Source organism: Apteryx mantelli, chromosome 3 (genome assembly GCF_036417845.1).
Source record: "Apteryx mantelli isolate bAptMan1 chromosome 3, bAptMan1.hap1, whole genome shotgun sequence".
NCBI classification, from domain to species: domain Eukaryota; kingdom Metazoa; phylum Chordata; class Aves; order Apterygiformes; family Apterygidae; genus Apteryx; species Apteryx mantelli.
Window position 1 is genome coordinate 103745202 of NC_089980.1, and position 19783 is coordinate 103764984.

Consider the following 19783-nt stretch of genomic DNA (forward strand, 5'->3'; position numbering starts at 1 on the left):
GCTTGAGTTTTGCCAGGAGCTCCTTACTCATCCATGCAGGTCTCCTGCCTCCTTTGCTTGACTTCCTACTCATAGGGATGCACTGCTCTTGAGCCTGGAGGAAGTGATGTTTGAATATTAACCAGCTTTCTTGAACGCCCCTTCCTTCTAGGGCCCTAACCCATGGGATTCCTCCAAGTAGGTCCCTGAAGAGGCCAAAGTTTGCTCTCCTGAAGTCCAGGGTTGCGATCCTACTTGGTGCCCTGCTGCCTCCTCGCAGGATACTGAACTCCACCATCTCATGATCACTGCAGCCAAGGCTGCCCCCGACCTTCACATCTTCCACCAGTCCTTCTTTGTTTGTTAGTACCAGGTCCAGCAGCACACCTCTCCTTGTTGGCTCCTCCACCACCTGTGTCAAGAAGTTGTCACCAATGCTCTGCAGGAACCTCCGGGACTGTTTGCGCCTAGCTGTGTTGTCTTTCCAGCAGATATCGGGGTGGTTGAAGTCCCCCATGAGAACCAGGGCCTGGGATCGTGAGGCTACTTCCAGCTGTCTGTAGAAGGCCTCATCGACTTCCTCTTCCTGATCAGGTGGCCTGTAGTAAACACCCACAACAGTGTCACCCATGCTAGCCTGCCCTTTAATCCTTACCCATAAGCTCTCGACTCGCTCTTCATCCACCCCTAGGCACAGCTCAATACATTCCAGTTGCTCTCTCACATAAAGAGCAACTCCACCACCTCGCTTTCCTGGCCTGTCTTTCCTAAAAAGCACGTAGCCATCCATGGCAGCACTCCAGTCATGCGAGCTATCCCACCATGTCTCTGTAATGGCAATGAGATCATGGCCCTGCAACCGCACACACATCTCTACTTTTTCCTGTTTGTTCCCCATGCTGCGTGCATTGGTGTACAGGCATTTCAGAGAGGTGATCGAGCATGCAGGTTTCCCAGGAGGGATACAAGAGGATCCTCCATAGCCACGTCCCATGCGCACTTCCCTGGCTGCATTCACCTGCTGGAGGCATCCTGACTTGAGCAGTCTTTTGCCAACTACCCTGGCACTATAACTCTCCCCTTCCCCCATCTTTCCTAGTTTAAAGCCCTCCTTACCAGGTTGGCCAACCTGTTGGCAAAGACCCGCGTGCCCCGCCTCGTGAGGTGGATCCCATCTCTTGCCATCAGTTGTCAATCTTCAAACAGGGTCCCATGGTCGTAGAAACCAAAACCCTGTTGCCAACACCAGCGGCGCAGCCAGTCGTTAACCTGGAAAGTCCGTCTCCTCCTCCTCTCATCCATCCCCCTCACTGGCAGGATTGAGGAGAAGATGACCTGGGCTCCCAGACCCTTGACCACCATCCCCAGAGCTCTGAAATCCTGCTTGATGGTCTCCAGTTTGCCCTTGGTGTCATTGGCGCCCACATGGAAGAGCAGCAGTGGGTAATAGTCCGAAGAATGGACGAGCCTTGGCAGTCTTTCCATGGTGTCTCGTACGCGAGCCCCTGGCAGGCCACAAACCTCTCTAGACAAGAGGTCAGGTCGACAGATAGATGCCTCCCTCCCCTGTAGCAGGGAGTCCCCCACAACAATCACCCGCCGCTTTTTCCGGGCGATCCAGCACGGCACAGGGTCTGTTGTCCCAGGAACTTCCCTTGCAGCCATGCCCATCTCCTCCTCATCCTGGAGGGCACTAAACCTGTTCTTCAGCTTCAGGTCTTCAGGAGGAGTAGGAGCCTTTCTCCTCCCACGAGCAGTGACCAGTTTCCAGTCTTCTACGGTGTTATGATGTACCATTTCACACGGCACAGAGCCCTCTGGCAACTCCACTGCTGCAGGGGGTTGGGACTCCTGGAGCTGCACAGTCTCCGAGAATACCCTGTCTATCTCTTGCTCATCTTCTCGGATGCTGCGCAGCCTACTGACCTCCTCCTGTAACTCCCTTACCTGACGACACAACTCGCCAACAGCAGCACACCTCCTGCAGGAGAGCTGGCTGCCAGCCCAGGCCTCCCGGAGAGGCCCCAAGCACTCCCTGCAGCCTGAGACCTGTAGGGCCGCATCTACTGTCAGAGGGTCGGTCTGGGTCACAGCCTCTGACACAGCAACTCCAACAGCCACTGGGGAACGCGCTGTGCGGCGTGTCACGACCATACTTGAGGAAACCTACACCACAGGGAACAGAAACAAAGGTTCCTTCGCGCGCCCTTCTGCGCGAACTGCTGCGCAAACTGCTGCGTCTGTTCGCTGCCTCTGCAAACTGCTGTGTCTGTTCACTGCCTCTGTTAACCCTACAATGTGTTTTGCACAGCTGAAAGTACATAACCACAAAATAACGCTAAAATTGCACTGAACTAGCAGAATATAGGAGAACATTATTAAAGAACTAACTATCTTTTCCTGTACAGGAAGATACCTTTCCTTCCTCTCTTTCACTTTTTCCCATCTCCTCCATCACACGCTTGCAAGAAACAGGGAAGAAATTTTTCACCATTTTCCAGCTATTTGGGTAAGGCAGCAACACAAAAACGTATCTGATTTTCATACTAATTTCTTCAGGAAGGTTTCTAGTGATCTACAGTCTAAGGCCTAGGTGAAGCTCTCTCGTAGGCTGAATTTATCCTATGGACAATTCTATCCAGTCCCCAAACATTTTCCATCATTTAACATTATTCAGGTTATTTATCCAGACCAAGTAAATCTGTCCATGGTTGTCAATAAATAGGGGAGAAAGAACAGGTGAAGCAATGTCCGTCAGTCACTGCCAACCAACCAGACTGCTACTTCACAAACGAAACAGTCTGGATGAATAACCCTACCTAATGAAAGGCCTACGTAATTCAAAAATAGAAGTAGTGTGTTTTTAATTTGAGAAAAAAAAAGTTCTAAAGACTGCAAAAGAAATAAATCCAGAAATTTTGAAAGTTTGACTTTTGGCTAGCCTTCCAATGTGTTTTCAACACAGACCTCAGTACTACCACAAAAATGCATTTTGGTAGAAAATGTACTACTCCAAAAGAAGCAGAAGGACATGGAATGATGCTAGTTAAATGTTTCACACTGTAAAATAATCTATTTTGTGATGATGGAGTTCTGTCTGAAAATCTTCATGGAAAGGGTGAAGCTGAATAAGGGAGTAGTACAGCGCATTTACAGTTTAAGAGGTATACTGGATTTTGAATAACACCACATTATTTCTCTCTGTAAATGAACTGTACATGGACAGCAAATACCTCAGCCAACAGGTGATTATTATGCTCTTTTTGGAAGACTAAAAAGGACAGACAAATTTAGTGCAGCTGTCAAGTCTCCTTGGCAGTCCACTGCATATTAGTATTTAATAAATCCACAGAGACAGTATTCAGCACCACCCTCCCACTGCTCCTTGGTGGCTCTATTGTGCAGAGCAGTACAAAGCTTTTGTTATGCTCTTGAGCATAGCAATTTCAGCTGAGCTATTTATTCATTGTGACCTATTAGCAATCACATGATCTACTTTTACACAAAAAGTCCCAAAGAAAGAAAGAAAGAAAGAAAAGAAATGAAATGAACAGCTCTTGGGGCTGCTGGAAAAAAATAAAACAATGTACTTGATTATTATCAGTATCACATAGAGGTTTAACAAATCATTTCTAAACCAGGCTACAGTAGCACAACCTGGTTATTTAATAAATATCTAAAGCTGTCCCATCCACCTTCCTTGCACATGCAGTAAGCCACACGGGAAGAAGATATTATTTATGCATGTATTTATTAGCATATGTTTGCTTTTAGCTGCACAAGTTTAGAAAATGCTGGAGAAAGAGGCTTAATGAAGTAATCCTTTCAGATGGTGGAAGGAGTACTCTGAAATCTTTTTTGCCATCCACAAAATAAAATACTGGGGGAAAAGATCTGCTGGCACAAAAACATAACTGCTTGTGTATGCAGACTTTTGCAGCAGTACACTGCTAAAGTGTGTAATGTCCTAGGCTTACTAGCATGAATATGCTAAACAGATAAGATCTTTACATTCATAATCCAAGGTAAATTTGAAGCTGTAACAGAAATTATACGTATGTATATATACCACAGCAAATCAGAGCTATGTGTAAATACCTCAGATGCAGTGAGATAGTAAAAAGAACCAAGCATCAGAGATGATTTGTTCTTAAGAAACCTTCCTTGACAGGGTCACTTGACAAGTGCTGAGTGGGAGGCAGTATATGTGATACATCTTCATGTAGCAAGGCTTTTGATACTTCCCTCCCAACATTCTCAAAAGGAAACTATACAGACAAGCTTTATTTATGTTATGTGCACAAAAGACAGAACTGATCTGTTCTCAGAGAGTCAGTCAGCAGTTCACTGAAGGCATTTCCAGTAAGGTGCCATCTGAATATAACATGAAAGTGATTTTTTTTTTTTTTTTTTTTTTTAGGAACCCTTCTGTTTCTAGTTAACACTTTCACTAAATGGGAATTACGAAGTAAAGGTATTTTCATAAAACAGTCTGATAATACTGAGCTAAGAAAGAAAGCAGGAAATCTGGAAAGCAAGATTAGCATATAAAAATCATCTTGATAAATTGAAGAAATGATCTAAAAATCCACAAGACTGAATTCCGTAAAGAAAAAAGTGCTGTGGTATACTTAGAATTCAAATGTACAAATGCAAGATGGGGAATAACTAGATGAACAGTCAGACAGCAGAGAAAGATCAGCAATTATAGTGGATCACAAGCTGAAGTAAGTGACACAGTTACGATCTTTCAAAACCTGCAAACCTCATTCTGCCATGTGTTAATACAAGTGTCACCTGTACTCTATGGGATATAATTGTCTGCTGTAACTGTATCTGTAATACTGCTAAAGGTTCTGCTGGATTAATTTATCAAAGATTTTGCTATCAGTTTAGACATGGTCTGGAAGAGAACAAATAGCAAGAGTAACTCAGAAAATATTGCGCACAAGAGAAACTTAATTTTTCCTGCAAAACCCAAGTCCTCCTACATGTAGATATTGTTATAAAGAAAAGAGTAATTTATCACTCTCCATAGCAGCTGGTAATAAGGCAAGATGATAATGATTAAGAGCCCTGTATTTTTAATAACTTAAGAAAAAAAACTGTAACCATTTTCCAGAAAAAACACTATTTAAAATATTACAAAGAGATCTGGATGTTGAGCTTTTAACTGAAGGCAGAATAATCCCTCCCCTATCCTTACTTAACATTTTTCATTGTACTGTAACCATTTCAGTAGCAATCATTTGAAGTTCTAACTCTTGAATATCTCTTCTTCCCAACTACAAAAATAAGCAGATCGCCGAAGAACCTGCTAGAAATACACCACTGAGATTACCTACTTGGTAATAATGTAGTACTGGACCAACAGCACATACCCATAATAAACTTAAGATTCCTGAATCTAAGTTAATTCAGAAGAGCTGATAATATTCTGTGTTCCCTTAAAAGATATGATGTTCCAAGAGCACAGGCAAGTCTGTCACCAATGGTTTACTAGGTTCAAATTTTGGCCAGGAAGATCAGTTTCACCCTGCAGATCCTGGCCGTTTCACCCTGCAGGAAGCTGGCACTGAGCAGTGTTTCCACTACAGCTACCATCTTTAAGCTTAGTATTATCAGTTGGAATTAGGTAGAGATCAAGGTTACTTCTCTTTCACAGAATGAGCTCTTGACCATTGAAAACCTTCATTACTCAAATCCATTACATCCCCTTGGGGACTAAGGAAGCCAAAGCTCTGAAGTGCTCAAAAATCAACTTTTCACCTCATAAGTCTGAGATGACCTAAAAGTGCATTAACTAACACCTGCTAAGTTTACCTTAAACTTGTAGCCACAGAGATAGTCCAAGGTTATCTATTGTTTCAGTCCACGAGTTTATGAAAAGTTAACAAATACTTAGTACCACAAAACATAAATAATCTGCTTCAAATAACAGAAATAACAAATGTTAAAACATGCAAAAGATGTAATGAACTTATATGTATTAATACAGGTAGTTAATTATATTTCCAATTCAGTGAAGCCAAAACAACCTGATTGTTTCCCTAGTCAATATGAAACTCCTGTGCATTCTTCCAATGACTGAAGTGAGTATTAATTAGTTTCCTAACTAAAGGATCAACACATTCTGCTAAACACAGAGAATTAGTTTGCTCAAAACTGTTTGTCTCAAAGTTAGTTTCGATACAATGCTTTCTTTAAACTCCAGGAAAAAAAAGACAGATATTGAAAAGACATAGTGAGAAAACCAACTGCTATCCAGTTGCTTGCAGCTTATCTAGCATCCCTAACAGCTTATGTGTTAGAAGGATCAGTCTCAATAGTAGAAAACTTGTGGTGGAAGCTAAACTTTTTTCACTACAGTTTCCTTTTGTTTATGAAATCAACCATTTTAATACAATTCAGTTTTTAAAAAGTCATAACTATCATGGGCATTAGAATGTTATGATCAGTATCATTTCTAAACATGTTCTTTGCAATTATTTGTTGTCCATGTGGGTACAGAAAAAAAAAAAATCACTATATGATTTCTGTGCCTACAAAGTTACCTTGATAAGAGCTTCTTGTCAAGATATAAGTTAATGCAAAAAAGGACAATTACTCTTTTTTAAGGTCACTATTATTATTTACTCCAATAATGAGTTATTCTTAATACCTACAGAAAAAATACCTTTCCTCTAAATTTATATTGTTTTAATATTCTTATGTTTCTATGAAACATGATTAACTTCGTGATTTTGATTAAATGTTTGTTTACCAACAACAGCAAGAAGAAGCATGTTTCTGAATTAGTGTTTGTGGTCGTGTTTAAACAATACAAGCTCAAACCTGATTGAAGAAGAATTACGAGTGGCAATGCAGAGAAATTTATCACCTGTTGTTGCGAAGACAACCACAGAAGAGTTGAAAACCGTTAGGACACTAAGAAGCGTGAATACGGGAAGGTGGACAAAGGGGGCTGCAACTATCATCTCTCTACTACCCTCCAGTTAGAGCATCCCAGACCTTAATGCCACCTGACAGTAGTCACTGCTACACTGTGCAGCCTCCACAAGACAGATGCATCAAAGTATCCTCAGAATTTCTTGAGGCACACTAGTTAACAGCATCAGCATCCCTCCAGAGTATTTGTTAATCTATTAACATATCTAATTTGCTGTGTAACTTAGGAATTTAACAGGGTTACTACTATATTTTCTTTGGCCTCACAATGCATTCACTGGCTTATAAGAGGCTTTATAAAAGGTGAAGGTGACATGTTCAAAGCTGCTCTTCTTCCCCCCAAAAGACCATCTTTGTCAAACACTGTACAAACAGTCATTCTTCTAAATAAAGGTAAAAAAACCCAGTGACCAAATAGCAACAAAACAAGCAAGCCTGAGTATGAAGTGTCTACAAATGCACATTAGCTAGTTAAAAATACAGATAAATAGATCTGTGTATCTCAAACTTCTGTTAATAATTGTCAGTTCAAAATCACCATCGCTTAAATAGCGGAGAAACACAACTAGTTGTTTCTATTTTGAAAGGCCTGACGATACTGATCTGCTACACTCTCATATTTTCGCACTCTACACCCCATTAAGTAGTCATCTTAACTGCCCTTTGCTAACTGTGACTCAGCTCATACTTGCAAATGGTCAAGCAGGAGTTTCTGATCATTTTCCCTTTTTCATGTGGATAAGGGAGGAATTTTCTAAGGTGGTGGTTCCCAAAGCACAGCCCAAAGCCTTTGGCACCAGGTTGGACACACAAATCCTTAACGGTTACCTCAAATGAGCTATTGCCTTGTGGGATGGGAGGGGAAGGGCCTTCTGCTAAGGGGCTCCTAGCTCAAAGCACAGGGCAGTCCTGGGATAAAGAGTTTGTTTTAGTAGTGGTATGATAAACATGCTAGCACTTTTTTATTTTTATTTTTAATTCTTGAAGCTGCTGTGACTTCCCCGCTTTGATTCTCCCGAGTCAAATGTGAAAACTGGTGTCACAACTGGATTGTTATTTACTGTTCCACGCAGCAAGGATGAGGGACAGCTTCCGAAACAAAGCGGCACAGAAGCAGAAGTCTACTGCTACAGAAGGAGAGGAAAACACCGACGCTGGGACAGCTCGCAGGTAGACTCGCGCCCGAGGCTGCCTGTGCAGGCAGCGGGAGGGGAAGGGGGCGGGGGGGGGGGGGGGGCTCAGGCCCGCCGCGGCCGTTGGCGGCCGTTGGCGGCGCGGCACTCACTTGATGACCGTTCCTTTGGCGCCCCCTGCCGTGGTGAGCATGACGCGCGTGGTGAGGCTGCCGCGCAGGTCGTCCTCGTCGAGCCCCAGCAGCGCGGCGCAGCACTCCAGCGCCTGCCCGCTGCGGTTCTTCAGCGTGCAGCCGCCTGCGGAAGCAGGGCGCAAAGCGTTACGGAGGCACCAGACCCAGGCTCCCGAGCAAGAGCGCGGATTTTGACCTGGCTTTCAGCATCCGCGAGCCTGCTTTTCAATACAGGGCACGGTTCTGACACCCAGAGTTGATCAGGGTTCGCAAAAGAACAGTACCAATAAAGAAAACCTCTGTGTGAAATAGCACACACTGCTTTACACACAGAGATGCTTTTAAAACAATGCAAAAGCTGTAAGCAAGCACAATTCAGTTAATTCAGTGTACCATTTAGGCAAATACATAGCTTCCGTCTCTGTGTTAAATTAGCACACGTAATAATAAAATAACATGATTTGCTCAGAAATCTAAAATGTACATACTGAAAGATCTTATTTAATGTTTCTTTTTGAGTACAGAACATTAAAATACACTGCATTGCAAGGCAAGATTTTGCCATTCTGCAATATATTTCTATCACTTTTAAATACTATTTGATTTTTCAAATAAATCTCAAAAGAGAATGAAGTTCTCTAACTTGGTGTCACTCAAAGGTTTCCATCCATATTTCTGCAAAGGACACTCGAGCTTGACCTAATGGATAGGTTTTGCCTTTCAATGGTCCAATAGCATATAAACAAACAACACTCTTTTTAGAGTATACTTTCTTACATTAATGAAACAGCTGCAAATTTGGCATTTTTATAGCAAATTCTAGGAAATGAGGAACTGGCAGCAATTTTGCCATGAGAACTAGAAATAATAGCAACTTTGAATGAATGGAAGTCTGCATCTGGAAATGAATTCACAGGTTACAGACATGAAGAGTCATTTCTCAAAAAGAAAGTTATGCATCAAATTCTGTAGTTTGAGAACACTGTTCTAAACATACACTGTTCCAAAGCTAATGGAAATTCTGCTTTAAAAGAGAGAACTATCCCACAAATACAGAAGTAGAGAAAAGTGCTAATACTTAGTAATTTGCTATAGTAATTTAACCTTTCTGGATTTAGATATTCCTGTAATCTTCCAGACTTCTTTGCTATACAGACCAATAACAGTGCCTGGCATGGCAAACTCCTTCCACATCCTTTTTCAGATACTGATATCTACATTTTTCTAGATAAATAGCTCAAAGTTGTGCTTTTTTCTGTTCTGCTCTATAACCTTACCACTAGAGCTTATCCCACACTACTACAGGTTCACAAATCTTTTACTAAAACACTCAAACATTTCAACAAAACGTAACTCTTAAACAAAGGACATATGCCAGGATCACAACATCTATTTCCTGTTATTCTCAGGAAAATTATTGCTACAGGTAAGTGAAGAGACCAGAAGGGATAAAGAACTAGTCATTCATTACTTTAAGGAATTAACTGTGGAATGACATTTATTGAAACAGGGAGGAAAGAGTCCTTCCAAGATTAAAGCTTTTGTGAAAAACTCAAGTATTGTCTTAGAAAGTAATCTGTACAGCACTGAAACACCACTGTCAGAAATATCTTTTGTTTGGCGTTTCCCGGGTTTTTGAAGCAGCAGCAAAACTTTTAAGGGCTTCAGGTACAGATATACTTCCACAAAACATACAGGCTACCCTCCTAGAGCAATTCAAATGAACACCTGTGTCCACCCATACAAGGTGGGAGTAGAAAAAGGCTTGTATTTTCAATGAACATTTTAAGAGCCTATGTATTCCATAAAATATGAATGTTGACATTTAAAGCCAACAGAGAAAACTTCACTAGGTCCTCCTTTCATTCTCTAAATTCAGACCTTCCATACCTGCTGTGGCTCCCCTTCTCCTCCTTTCTCGGCCTCTTGAAACACCCTCTCCACTCATACTCGCATCTTTTCCACCCCATCAAATCTTGTACCTTTATCCAACCTCAAATCCCATCTCAGAAGGCCCATACACCAAAGCTCTCTGCCAACTTATTGCCTAGCCCTGTGAATCCACTAGCCTTCTTCCCTACTCTCACATCTTCCCAGATTCATTCATGTTAATATGCTAAATTTAATAATCTTCACTGAGATGGGAAGATCATAAATTGAAACTGGAGAGATTCTGATCTGATATAAGGAAAAAGAAAATTCACTGTGAGAATGATTAAACATTGAAACAAGTTACCCAGAGAAGCTGTAGAATTTCTGTCCTTGGAGGTTTTCAAAACCCTGTGAACAAACCCTAAGCAATCTGGTTTGAATTCAGTGTTGACCCTGCTCTGAGCTGGAGGTTGGACTAGAGACCTCCTGAGATCCCTTTCCACCTGAATGATTCCGTGATGATTCTGTGCTTGGAGTTGGTAGATAGCAAACCCAAAGGCTAAAAATAATTAAATTCCTCATTCAAAATGTTATTTAAAATGTCCTTTTTTATGTCCTTTCTAACAACTCTACACAAGCTTGGCAGTATCTATTCATACAGGAAACAGGACTAAAATGAACTAGTTATACTGCATCTGGCAACTCAAGATAAAGATCTACACAAACAATTTTTCTACCAGTCTTCTTCATAGTATGCCCAGACTGGGAGTTTCTTCAGTTCCTTCAAGAACACATGAATAGTAGTTCTCAACTTACAAAAGCTGATTTCAATAATAAGGTAAATATTCCCAAAATACTCATTGCCCTTCCTCAGCCTTCCTGTGCATTCTACTACTCAGCCCCAGCTACTCTCATATCAATTTGTTTTGCAAATGATATCTTAAAATCAGGAAGATTACATTGACCTGCATTTTTATTGTAACTTTTCCTCACCTCTCAAAATACTAAAAAGAAGATATTTTTGGAAGTCAAAGGACATAATGCCTTTCCATACAGACAGAGTTTCTAATTTCATGATGCTTTTGTGACATTATCAAGAAATTGAATTTTAATAATAATAAAATAAAAAAATACAAGTACAGTTTCAAGAAACAAAATGTCTCTTTTCTTCATACAAACTTTGCACACAGCACTTTCTTGAGCTATTTCAGTGAGAGCCTACTTGCTTCTGGAGCATGCAAAGAAGTATAACTTCAAAAAAGTTATAACCTTTTGACCTTGAGGTCAAAAACCTCAAAATGGGGTGAATTACCCTTGAATGCATGGCAGTATTCCAAAGCAGTAATTCATACGGAAAGGAATTATCTGTATCGAGAGACATTTTCATTACTTTTGCAGAAAATAACTTATGTTTCATCTAACCTGAAGTGCTCCCAGCTTCCTCGAAATCAATATTTCCAAGGTGTAGAACACCAGCCACTACTCGAAAAAGATCAAGTTTTTCTGCATCATCCAGTCCAATCTTTCTCATTGCTGTGCACATTCTGTTGAAGTCTCCATGATCATCTAAGAGTGGATCCTTCAAGGAACCTGCTTTAAGGTACTATAAAACAACAAGGCAAGCCAACAATTCAGCAAGTGATTTTCAAGAAAATGTAAACAATTATTTCCAGTCAAAAATAAAGCATGACAAAAAGCATACAAAGGCATGCAAAAAACAAGCTAAATAGAAAGACATTAGAGTTTGTCATACAATACAAATTTTGCAGGTACTCTAGTTTGTTTTAATTTCTTGATACTTTGAAGCAGAGTTGGAAAGTTTGACAGCTAAGGACAGAGGAATACAGGACAGTCAGCAGTGGAAATGAAGAGCTAAGGGAACTAGAGAAGCACTTATACTGAGGAGAGCTTCCTGTAGTAGTTGAAAGAAGGACTAAAGTGCTTGTAGTAAGATGATAGAGTGGGTTTGACAAGCTATGGGAAAAGAGTACAAGGCAAATCAGAAATGGAAAAGAATGAGTATCCAAACAAACTTGTTTACAGAAATATGCTTGTTAATTTTTGCTGGGGATTAAGAAACAGTAAAGTTGTTTGCAAAGTTCTAAGGGTTAAAAGAATACCACCTAGGTTTTAAAATATTCATTTAACATATTGCTGATTGTCCTAATTTAAATACATCAAAAGCCATTTTGATTGTGAACTGTTTCAAAGAGTAGATAGTAAAGTATCTGCATGCAATCAAAAGACTAACCGAACATGCACAGGCTAATTTGAGTTTTACAATGATATTAAAATGCTTTAAACTAAACAGATTTCATAATTAACTTTAAATAGAAGCCTAGTTAATATCAAAGAGCTAACGTGATTTTTATCAAAACAAAACACATGCATCTGAAAAATTCACTTCACACAGCATTTAGACACATCAATAAAATTAAGCTACATTTCTTAATTATGTAAAATGATCACCTCATCTTCCTGATAAGAAAAACACAAAAATAATTTAAGTATTAATTGACTATTCCAGTTACTTTCTTAAATAAAAGATAATACTATTTTTCATAAAATCACAGAGCAAATATTAATTTCTGACTAAAATACCTAGACAATGCAATACACTTCCTATTTAAGTAGCTAGACTAAGTTTTAAAGTCACTGAAGTGTGATGCTTTATTCCTTCTTCAAATTGTCATGCCTGTAACATACAGTTATTACAGCATCATTTGTTCCACTATTTAATGTCCAATATGTATTTTCAGAATCATTCTTTCAGTATCTTTTAGTTTAGATGAACACTTATTTCAGATCAAATCCATTAGAGGACTCATTTTATGACAGAACACCAGATTGTAAATCAAGTAAGTGACAGAAGGTTGCACAGGTCCATCTTCCAGTGGCAAGAATAAATGAGTTATGATACTTTATGCCTAAAGAGCACCTAGACTGCCTTCACTACAGAGACCATAATAAATACGTATTTGAGGCAAATTGAGGCAAAAGCTCCCAACCATCTCTCAGCCTATACATTTGACAGCGTTATATATTTACCAACTTTCTGCCTCACAGTAATATCAAATCAGTATTTCTGCATCTCACTTTCCACCATTCCTGATGATAGAAAATATTCTACATTCAGACAAAAGAAATTGGCATGGGGTGCTCAGTATTACAACATACAAACACTAGAAAGCCAGGAGTATATTTCACAATGCTAAGTCGAGCAAAGGAAATATCTATACTATCTTTCTGTGCACAAGCTCTGAACAAGCTCAAGCCCAAGTCCTCAAAGTTAAAAAAGATGGTAGGGTCACGGGGGAGAAGGTCTCGAGTAAACTTATCTTTGTATTACCCTACACATGGATGTAGCTTGCCCTGCTACTGAATCACAAGTATGGAAATGTTTAAACAAAGAGATAATTTTCCAGCTTGGCAAATGAAAATTTGAAACTTTATATATGAAAAGATGCAAATTATACTTCTACTCTGTTGTCTAGTACAACAAAGTTTTTAAACAACTTTTAATTCATATATACTATTAATTCAGATTAACTTCTTCAGTGTCCTCATGCAAACAAGCTCAAAGGCTTAGTGATTTAAAGTCTGGTAATTCTAGTTCTAAAAAGTGTAATGGGAGATGGAGCAGCGGGGGGGGAAAAAAAAAATGGTGCGAAGTTTCATGCTTTCCTCCAGGAAATGCCATGTTCTGTCATAAGAAACAGTTCATAGAAAGAAGGTATCTCAAAAAAAAAAGAAAAAGAAAAAAGAAAAAGTATACTGGGGATTTACCCATCCTGGAAATGAGGCTGTATAAATGTTTTTTAAAACAGTTTGAAATATCACTCCAAATATCCAGACAGTAAAAACTTTGGAAAAGCAGCTTTGGAAAAAAACTACTGCTTCTGATCTATTCCTAACAATACTAAGATCTGAAAAGAAAACAACAAAAAGTCTTGGACTTATTTTTGCTTTTTACAGAGACATGCTGCATCGTTACATGTTATATTATTATAAGAATGAAAAGGAAACAATTTTATATAGTGTTCCATTTTGGGTTTTACTATGCACATTAAAATGAATTTCTAGGATTGAACTCCAAAACCGGAGCTCTGAATATGCCAGCTTTGATGGCACACCTTTAAACCTGCAAAGATGTGTAAAATGAACATTTCATTCCACACTGTAAGACTGTAATCATCATTTTTAAGTCTATCTGCATTAGTTAATAATATAAAGTAACTGAAGATAGGAAACATACACCATACCTCAGGACTCTTCCGATTTTGCAAAATCTGCTTGTCTGTTTCTTTGGTAGCAAAGTATCTGGTACAGCCCCGATTTAAATACTAGAACAATAAAAAAAAAGAGGAAAAGCATACCTGATTACAGATAGCAGTAAAAAAAAATGTTATTAATTAAAGTTTGCTTTACGTAGCTTTATTTCATTATATGATAGCAACAACATGCTAGGTATTCAGAATTCATTCCTTGAAAATGTACTTACTTACATCTACGGAGTTACAGAAGTACAACAGTAGCAAACTTCTATTAAAAGCTTTTCAATTTTGACAACTAAAGTACCGTTTGCTACAGTGGGATATTCACTGTGTTAGGACCCACTGTCTTATCTTTGTTTGACTCCACTAAACCTACTAATGGAGACTGGGATTACATAAAAAGGCAATTAAAATTAGGAACCACAAAAGTACATTTTCTAGTCCATTCATAATACTGAACTTTAACTCTACCAAGCTGTACTATAGTCTTTAAGTCATATATAAGCTTTATATACTGTATTTGTGGGGAAGGAGGGGGGAAGTCAAGGGAGTTGGTGATATCATCTCTAATACTAAAAATTACAGTTATCACATTTTATACAGTTTTATGGTCATTTTTTCCTCACTAGTGATTACTTCTACAGGTAATAAGAAACATAGTTGAATAAAAAGTTTGAAGAATATTACAAACTTTTAATGTGGTGCAAGCAAGAAGCCTATTCAGAATCTGGCTTCTGGTATCAATCCCGCTGTATAGTAAAGGGAATAGTTCAAGCATTCAGATAATGACTGACACTTCCATAAAAATGGTATCACCAGCTTTTTCATTCTGATTTGTTCAGCTGAAACTAGGAACTCTGTCCAAAAACTAGATAAGAGCCCTTTGTCTGAATGAACTACAATTTGAGTGAATTATGATTCCTTGCTCCAGTTCATGAACAAAGATGTATTCAACTAGGTGAACACAGGTAATTCTGTACTTCGAATAAAATTATATACAAAGTTCTAAAAGGTAAAACATTCTCCAAAGGATTTCTAACAGTGGAAGAAAACTAGGTCACAAATTTTAATTTAATATTAAAACACAGTGACGAGAAACATTAAGTTTGGTGTTTAATGAAATTGAAAACTTTACTGTATCAGCAAATAAGAATGCAAAGCAGAGTAGATTTTAAATACAACATTATATCCCTGTATCACAGTACTTAGTAACATGATCCCAGGAACTGGGGGTGGGGGGTGAAAAAGGTCATACCTATCAACAAGAGAGCGGAAACTTATCTGACAGACTGAGAAAGTGAACCAGCACGGTATTCAATAATTACCTACGTAGGAGACAATGGATCACAAGACAATACCTGTCATATGAAAGCTAAAAAATCAAGTAAACACACATACTAAATTTAGGAGAAATTGTATTTTTAAAGCACACAAGCTTGCACACAAACTTTTTATACAGCTTGCAATAGCCAGGTATAGCCTTTAAATATCATTGTGCTTTGAAAAAAACAACAACAAAAAAATTGAAGGACAAGGCCCCATTATAGTTTCACTGATCCAAACACATGGCAACTAGATTTTTTCTCTAGAAATTAAGATCTGAAAAAATTCAGCTTGTCCTATCTATCAAGTATACTCCAGGTGCACATTGACTGTGCAGACTCTTTCCAAGCCACCTGGTGCAATCAAAGCCACCTGGACCTACTCAGTGGCTGGGTTCAGCACAGGATTATCCAATGGCTTTGAATCTCTGAAAACTTCTGCAGAGGAAACCAAAACATGAGTAACCAGGACTGAGTGAGTGTGTCGGCAGGAAGGGTAGGTAAAGACAAGAAAAGAAACTTGCAACTCTTCATAGTCCTTTGCCTAGTATATTTATTCTTCCCTGAGAGAACTGCAGGGGAAGGAAGGACTAACAGAGCAGTAGCCCCCTGCCCAAATCCAGATAACAGTTTAGGCAGGTGTGACTGGTGCAGTCGTTTTGGTTCATGTGCCCATGGTAAGTATGCACCTATGCCAAGACAGCCAAATGCACGAAGAGAAGATCTTAGGGGGATCGTTTGACACAAGGGGAGGCAGGGCTATTGGAGGAAGAAAAAAAGCATTAAATTACATGAGTATCTAAAAAAAAAAATCCTTCTTTTTAAATACTGTTTCAGTTCTGTGAAAAATGAGAACTGCCTTAGATTTGAGATGGTCCTATTTTGAAGTTAATATAGCAAAGAGAAACCAGGCATTGAGCGAAACACATTTGAGTCTTAGGACCTAAGCTGACTCTAATTTGGACTTTGAGTTGACAAACTAAAAACCATAAGACAAATGGCCCATGAAAATTGCATCTTTAGGGACTGGTTTTTCTAAACAATCAATTTAAGATCTATTCTGCCAAATTTTTTTCTTGTCATTCCTCAAAAAAAATTAGCATTAATATCAAAACACTGATCAAACATCAAATACTGGTGGTAACCACTAATATCACCATTTATTATTAGTAGAAACTTCAGAGATGGTATTTCTGTGATAATTTCAACAAGACACACATACAGTCAATAAAAAATGTGGTAATAAAAAGTGACAATAACAGGATTCATTAGAGTCATTTTATTATAAAACCTGAAGAAGGACTTGAGAAAGAACAAGATGGAAAAAATAATCCCAACAAAAGTAATACAAATTTAGGGGAAAAAAATAACCTTTTACATTTTTTTCAAAAAATCTCCTATAGATTGGTATTTCATGAAAATACAATATAATATGACTAATCTTTAAGTATATTTATATTAATTTACATATAAACAAAGATGTAGTCTCTGAGATAATGATAAGGTGTATTCTCTGAGTAAGTTTCCTTTTAATTAAAGATCACCTACTTTAAATTCAGAAGGGAAAAAAGTTTAAGTATTAAAAATTGTTTAAAAATTAACATTTACAGTGAATCTTTCACAGACAGCAAAGAACTCAGGATTCAAATATTGATTCTTGCTACAGCAATAAAACATTCTGAATGTAAATGAAAGCACCTGCTGTAAATTTAACAGAAAACAAACAAAAAAAATCATATTACAGAGTGTGAGAAGGCCTGTGTGACCATAAGCTCTTTATAAACAAAACAGGCACAGTAAATGTATTCTGTACAGGTACTTACACTGTTCAGTACTGCACTGCACCAGCCTAATTTTAAGCAGGTCATAATTCTGACCTTGACACCTACAACTTTGTGTGCTCTCCTAAGCAGAGTTTTTGATCAAAAAATTCCCAAGAGTGGGCAGGTAGTGTATTCAGTTACAGAATTAAAAATCTATTAAGTACAAGAAATTAGTATTAATGGAAAAGAGACTGCACAATAAAAATGTACGTATCTGAAAGATTTTAGCTTTAAAATATATAAAAGAATGTTGCATATAACAATTGCATATTAAAGAAGAAAGTTTTGAAAAGTACAGGCATACCTCAGAGATATTGCGGGTTCAGTTCCAGACCACCGCAATAAAGCAAATCACAGAATCACAGAATCGCTGAGGTTGGAAGGGACCTCTGGAGATCGTCTAGTCCAACCCCCCTGCTCAAACAGGGTCACCTAGAGCACGTTGCACAGGATCACGTCCAGGCGGGTTTTGAATATCTCCAGAGAAGGAGACTCCACAACCTCTCTGGGCAACCTGTTCCAGTGCTCTGGCACCCTCACCGTGAAAAAGTTTTTCCTCATGTTCAGATGGAAGCGTCTGTGTTTCAGTTTGTGCCCATTGCCTCGCGTCCTGTCGCTCGGCACCACTGAAAAGTCTGGTCCCATCCTCTCGACACCCTCCCTTCAGATACTTGTACACGTTGATAAGATCTCCTCTCAGCCTTCTCTTCTCCAAGCTAAACAGGCCAAGCTCTCTCAGCCTTTCCTCATAAGAGAGATGCTCCAGTCCCCTCATCATCTTTGTGGCCCTTCACTGGACTTGCTCCAGTAGTGCCACATCCCTCTTGTACTGGGGAGCCCAGAACTGGACGCAGTACTCCAGATGGGGCCTCAGCAGGGCTGAGTAGAGGGGGAGGATCACCTCCCTCAACCTGCTGGCAACACTCTTCCTGATGCACCCCAGGACACCACTGGCCTTCTTGGCCACAAGGGCACATTACTGCCTCATGCTTAACTTGGTGTTCACCAGCACTCCCAGGTCCTTCTCCACAGAGCTGCTTTCCAGCAGGTCAGCCCCCAGCCTGTACTGGTGCATGGGGTTATTCCTCCCCAGGTGCAGGACCCTGCACTTGCCTTTGTTGAACTTCAGGAGGTTCCTCTCTGCCCACCTCTCCAGCCTGTCCAGGTCTCTCTGAATGGCAGCACAGACCTCTGGTGTATCGGCCACTCCTCCCAGTTTTGTATCGTCAGCAAACTCGCTGAGGGTGCACTCTGTCCCTTCATCCAGGTCATTGATGAAGAAGTTGAACAAGACTGGACCCAGGACTGACCCCTGGGGGACACCGCTAGCTACAGGCCTCCAACTAGACTCTGCGCCACTGAGCACAACCCTCTGAGCTCTGCCATTCAGCCAGTTCTCAATCCACCTCACTGTCCACTCATCTAAACCACACTTCCTGAGCTTGTCTATGAGGATGTTATGGGAGACAGCGTCAGAAGCCTTGCTGAAGTCAAGGTAGACAACATCCACTGCTCTCCCCTCATCTACCCAGCCAGTCATTCCATCAGAGAAGGCTATCAGATTGGTTAAGCATGATTTTCCCTTCGTGAAGCCATGCTGACTACTCCTGATCACCTTCTTGTCCTCCACATGCTTGGAGATGGCCTCCAGGATGAGCTGCTCCATCACCTTTCCAGGGATGGAGGTGAGGCTGACTGGCCTGTAGTTCCCTGGGTCCTCCTTCTTGCCCTTTTTGAAGACTGGGGTGACATTGGCTTTCTTCCAGTCCTCAGGCACCTCTCCTGTTCTCCATGACCTTTCAAAGATGATGGGGAGTGGCTTAGCAATGACATCCACCAGCTCCCTCAGCACTCGTGGGTGCATCCCATCGGGGCCCATGGATCTGTGGGTGTCAAGTTTGCCTAAATGATCTCTAACCCACTCCTCCTCCACCAAGGGAAAGTCTTCCTTTCTCCAGACTTTCTCTCTTGCCTCCAGGGTCTGGGGTTCCTGAGGGCTGGCCTGAGCAGTAAAGACTGAAGCAGAGAAGGCATTCAGTAACTCTGCCTTCTCTGCATCCTTCATCACCAGGGCACCCACCCCATTCAGCAAAGGGCCCACGCTTTCCCTAGTCTTCCTCTTGCTACTGATGTATTTGAAGAAGCCCTTCTTGCTGTCCTTGACATCTCTTGCCAGATTTAATTCCAAACGGGCCTTAGCCTTCCTTGTCGCATCCCTGCATACTCTGACAAGGTTCCTATATTCCTCCCAAGTGGCCC

At 40.1% G+C, this 19783-nt stretch overlaps 1 protein-coding gene across 1 annotated transcript in view; it reads right to left on the minus strand.

Moving 5' to 3' along the window:
• MYO6 (myosin VI) overlaps positions 1–19783 on the minus strand; it is a 130562-nt gene that overhangs the window by 49621 nt on the left and 61158 nt on the right. The window contains exons 10-12 of the mRNA XM_067294094.1: positions 14368–14448; positions 11528–11708; positions 8213–8357 (exon numbers count right to left, since the gene is read on the minus strand). Coding sequence (XP_067150195.1) covers positions 8213–8357; positions 11528–11708; positions 14368–14448 — 407 coding nt within the window. The remainder of the gene's footprint in view (positions 1–8212; positions 8358–11527; positions 11709–14367; positions 14449–19783) is intronic.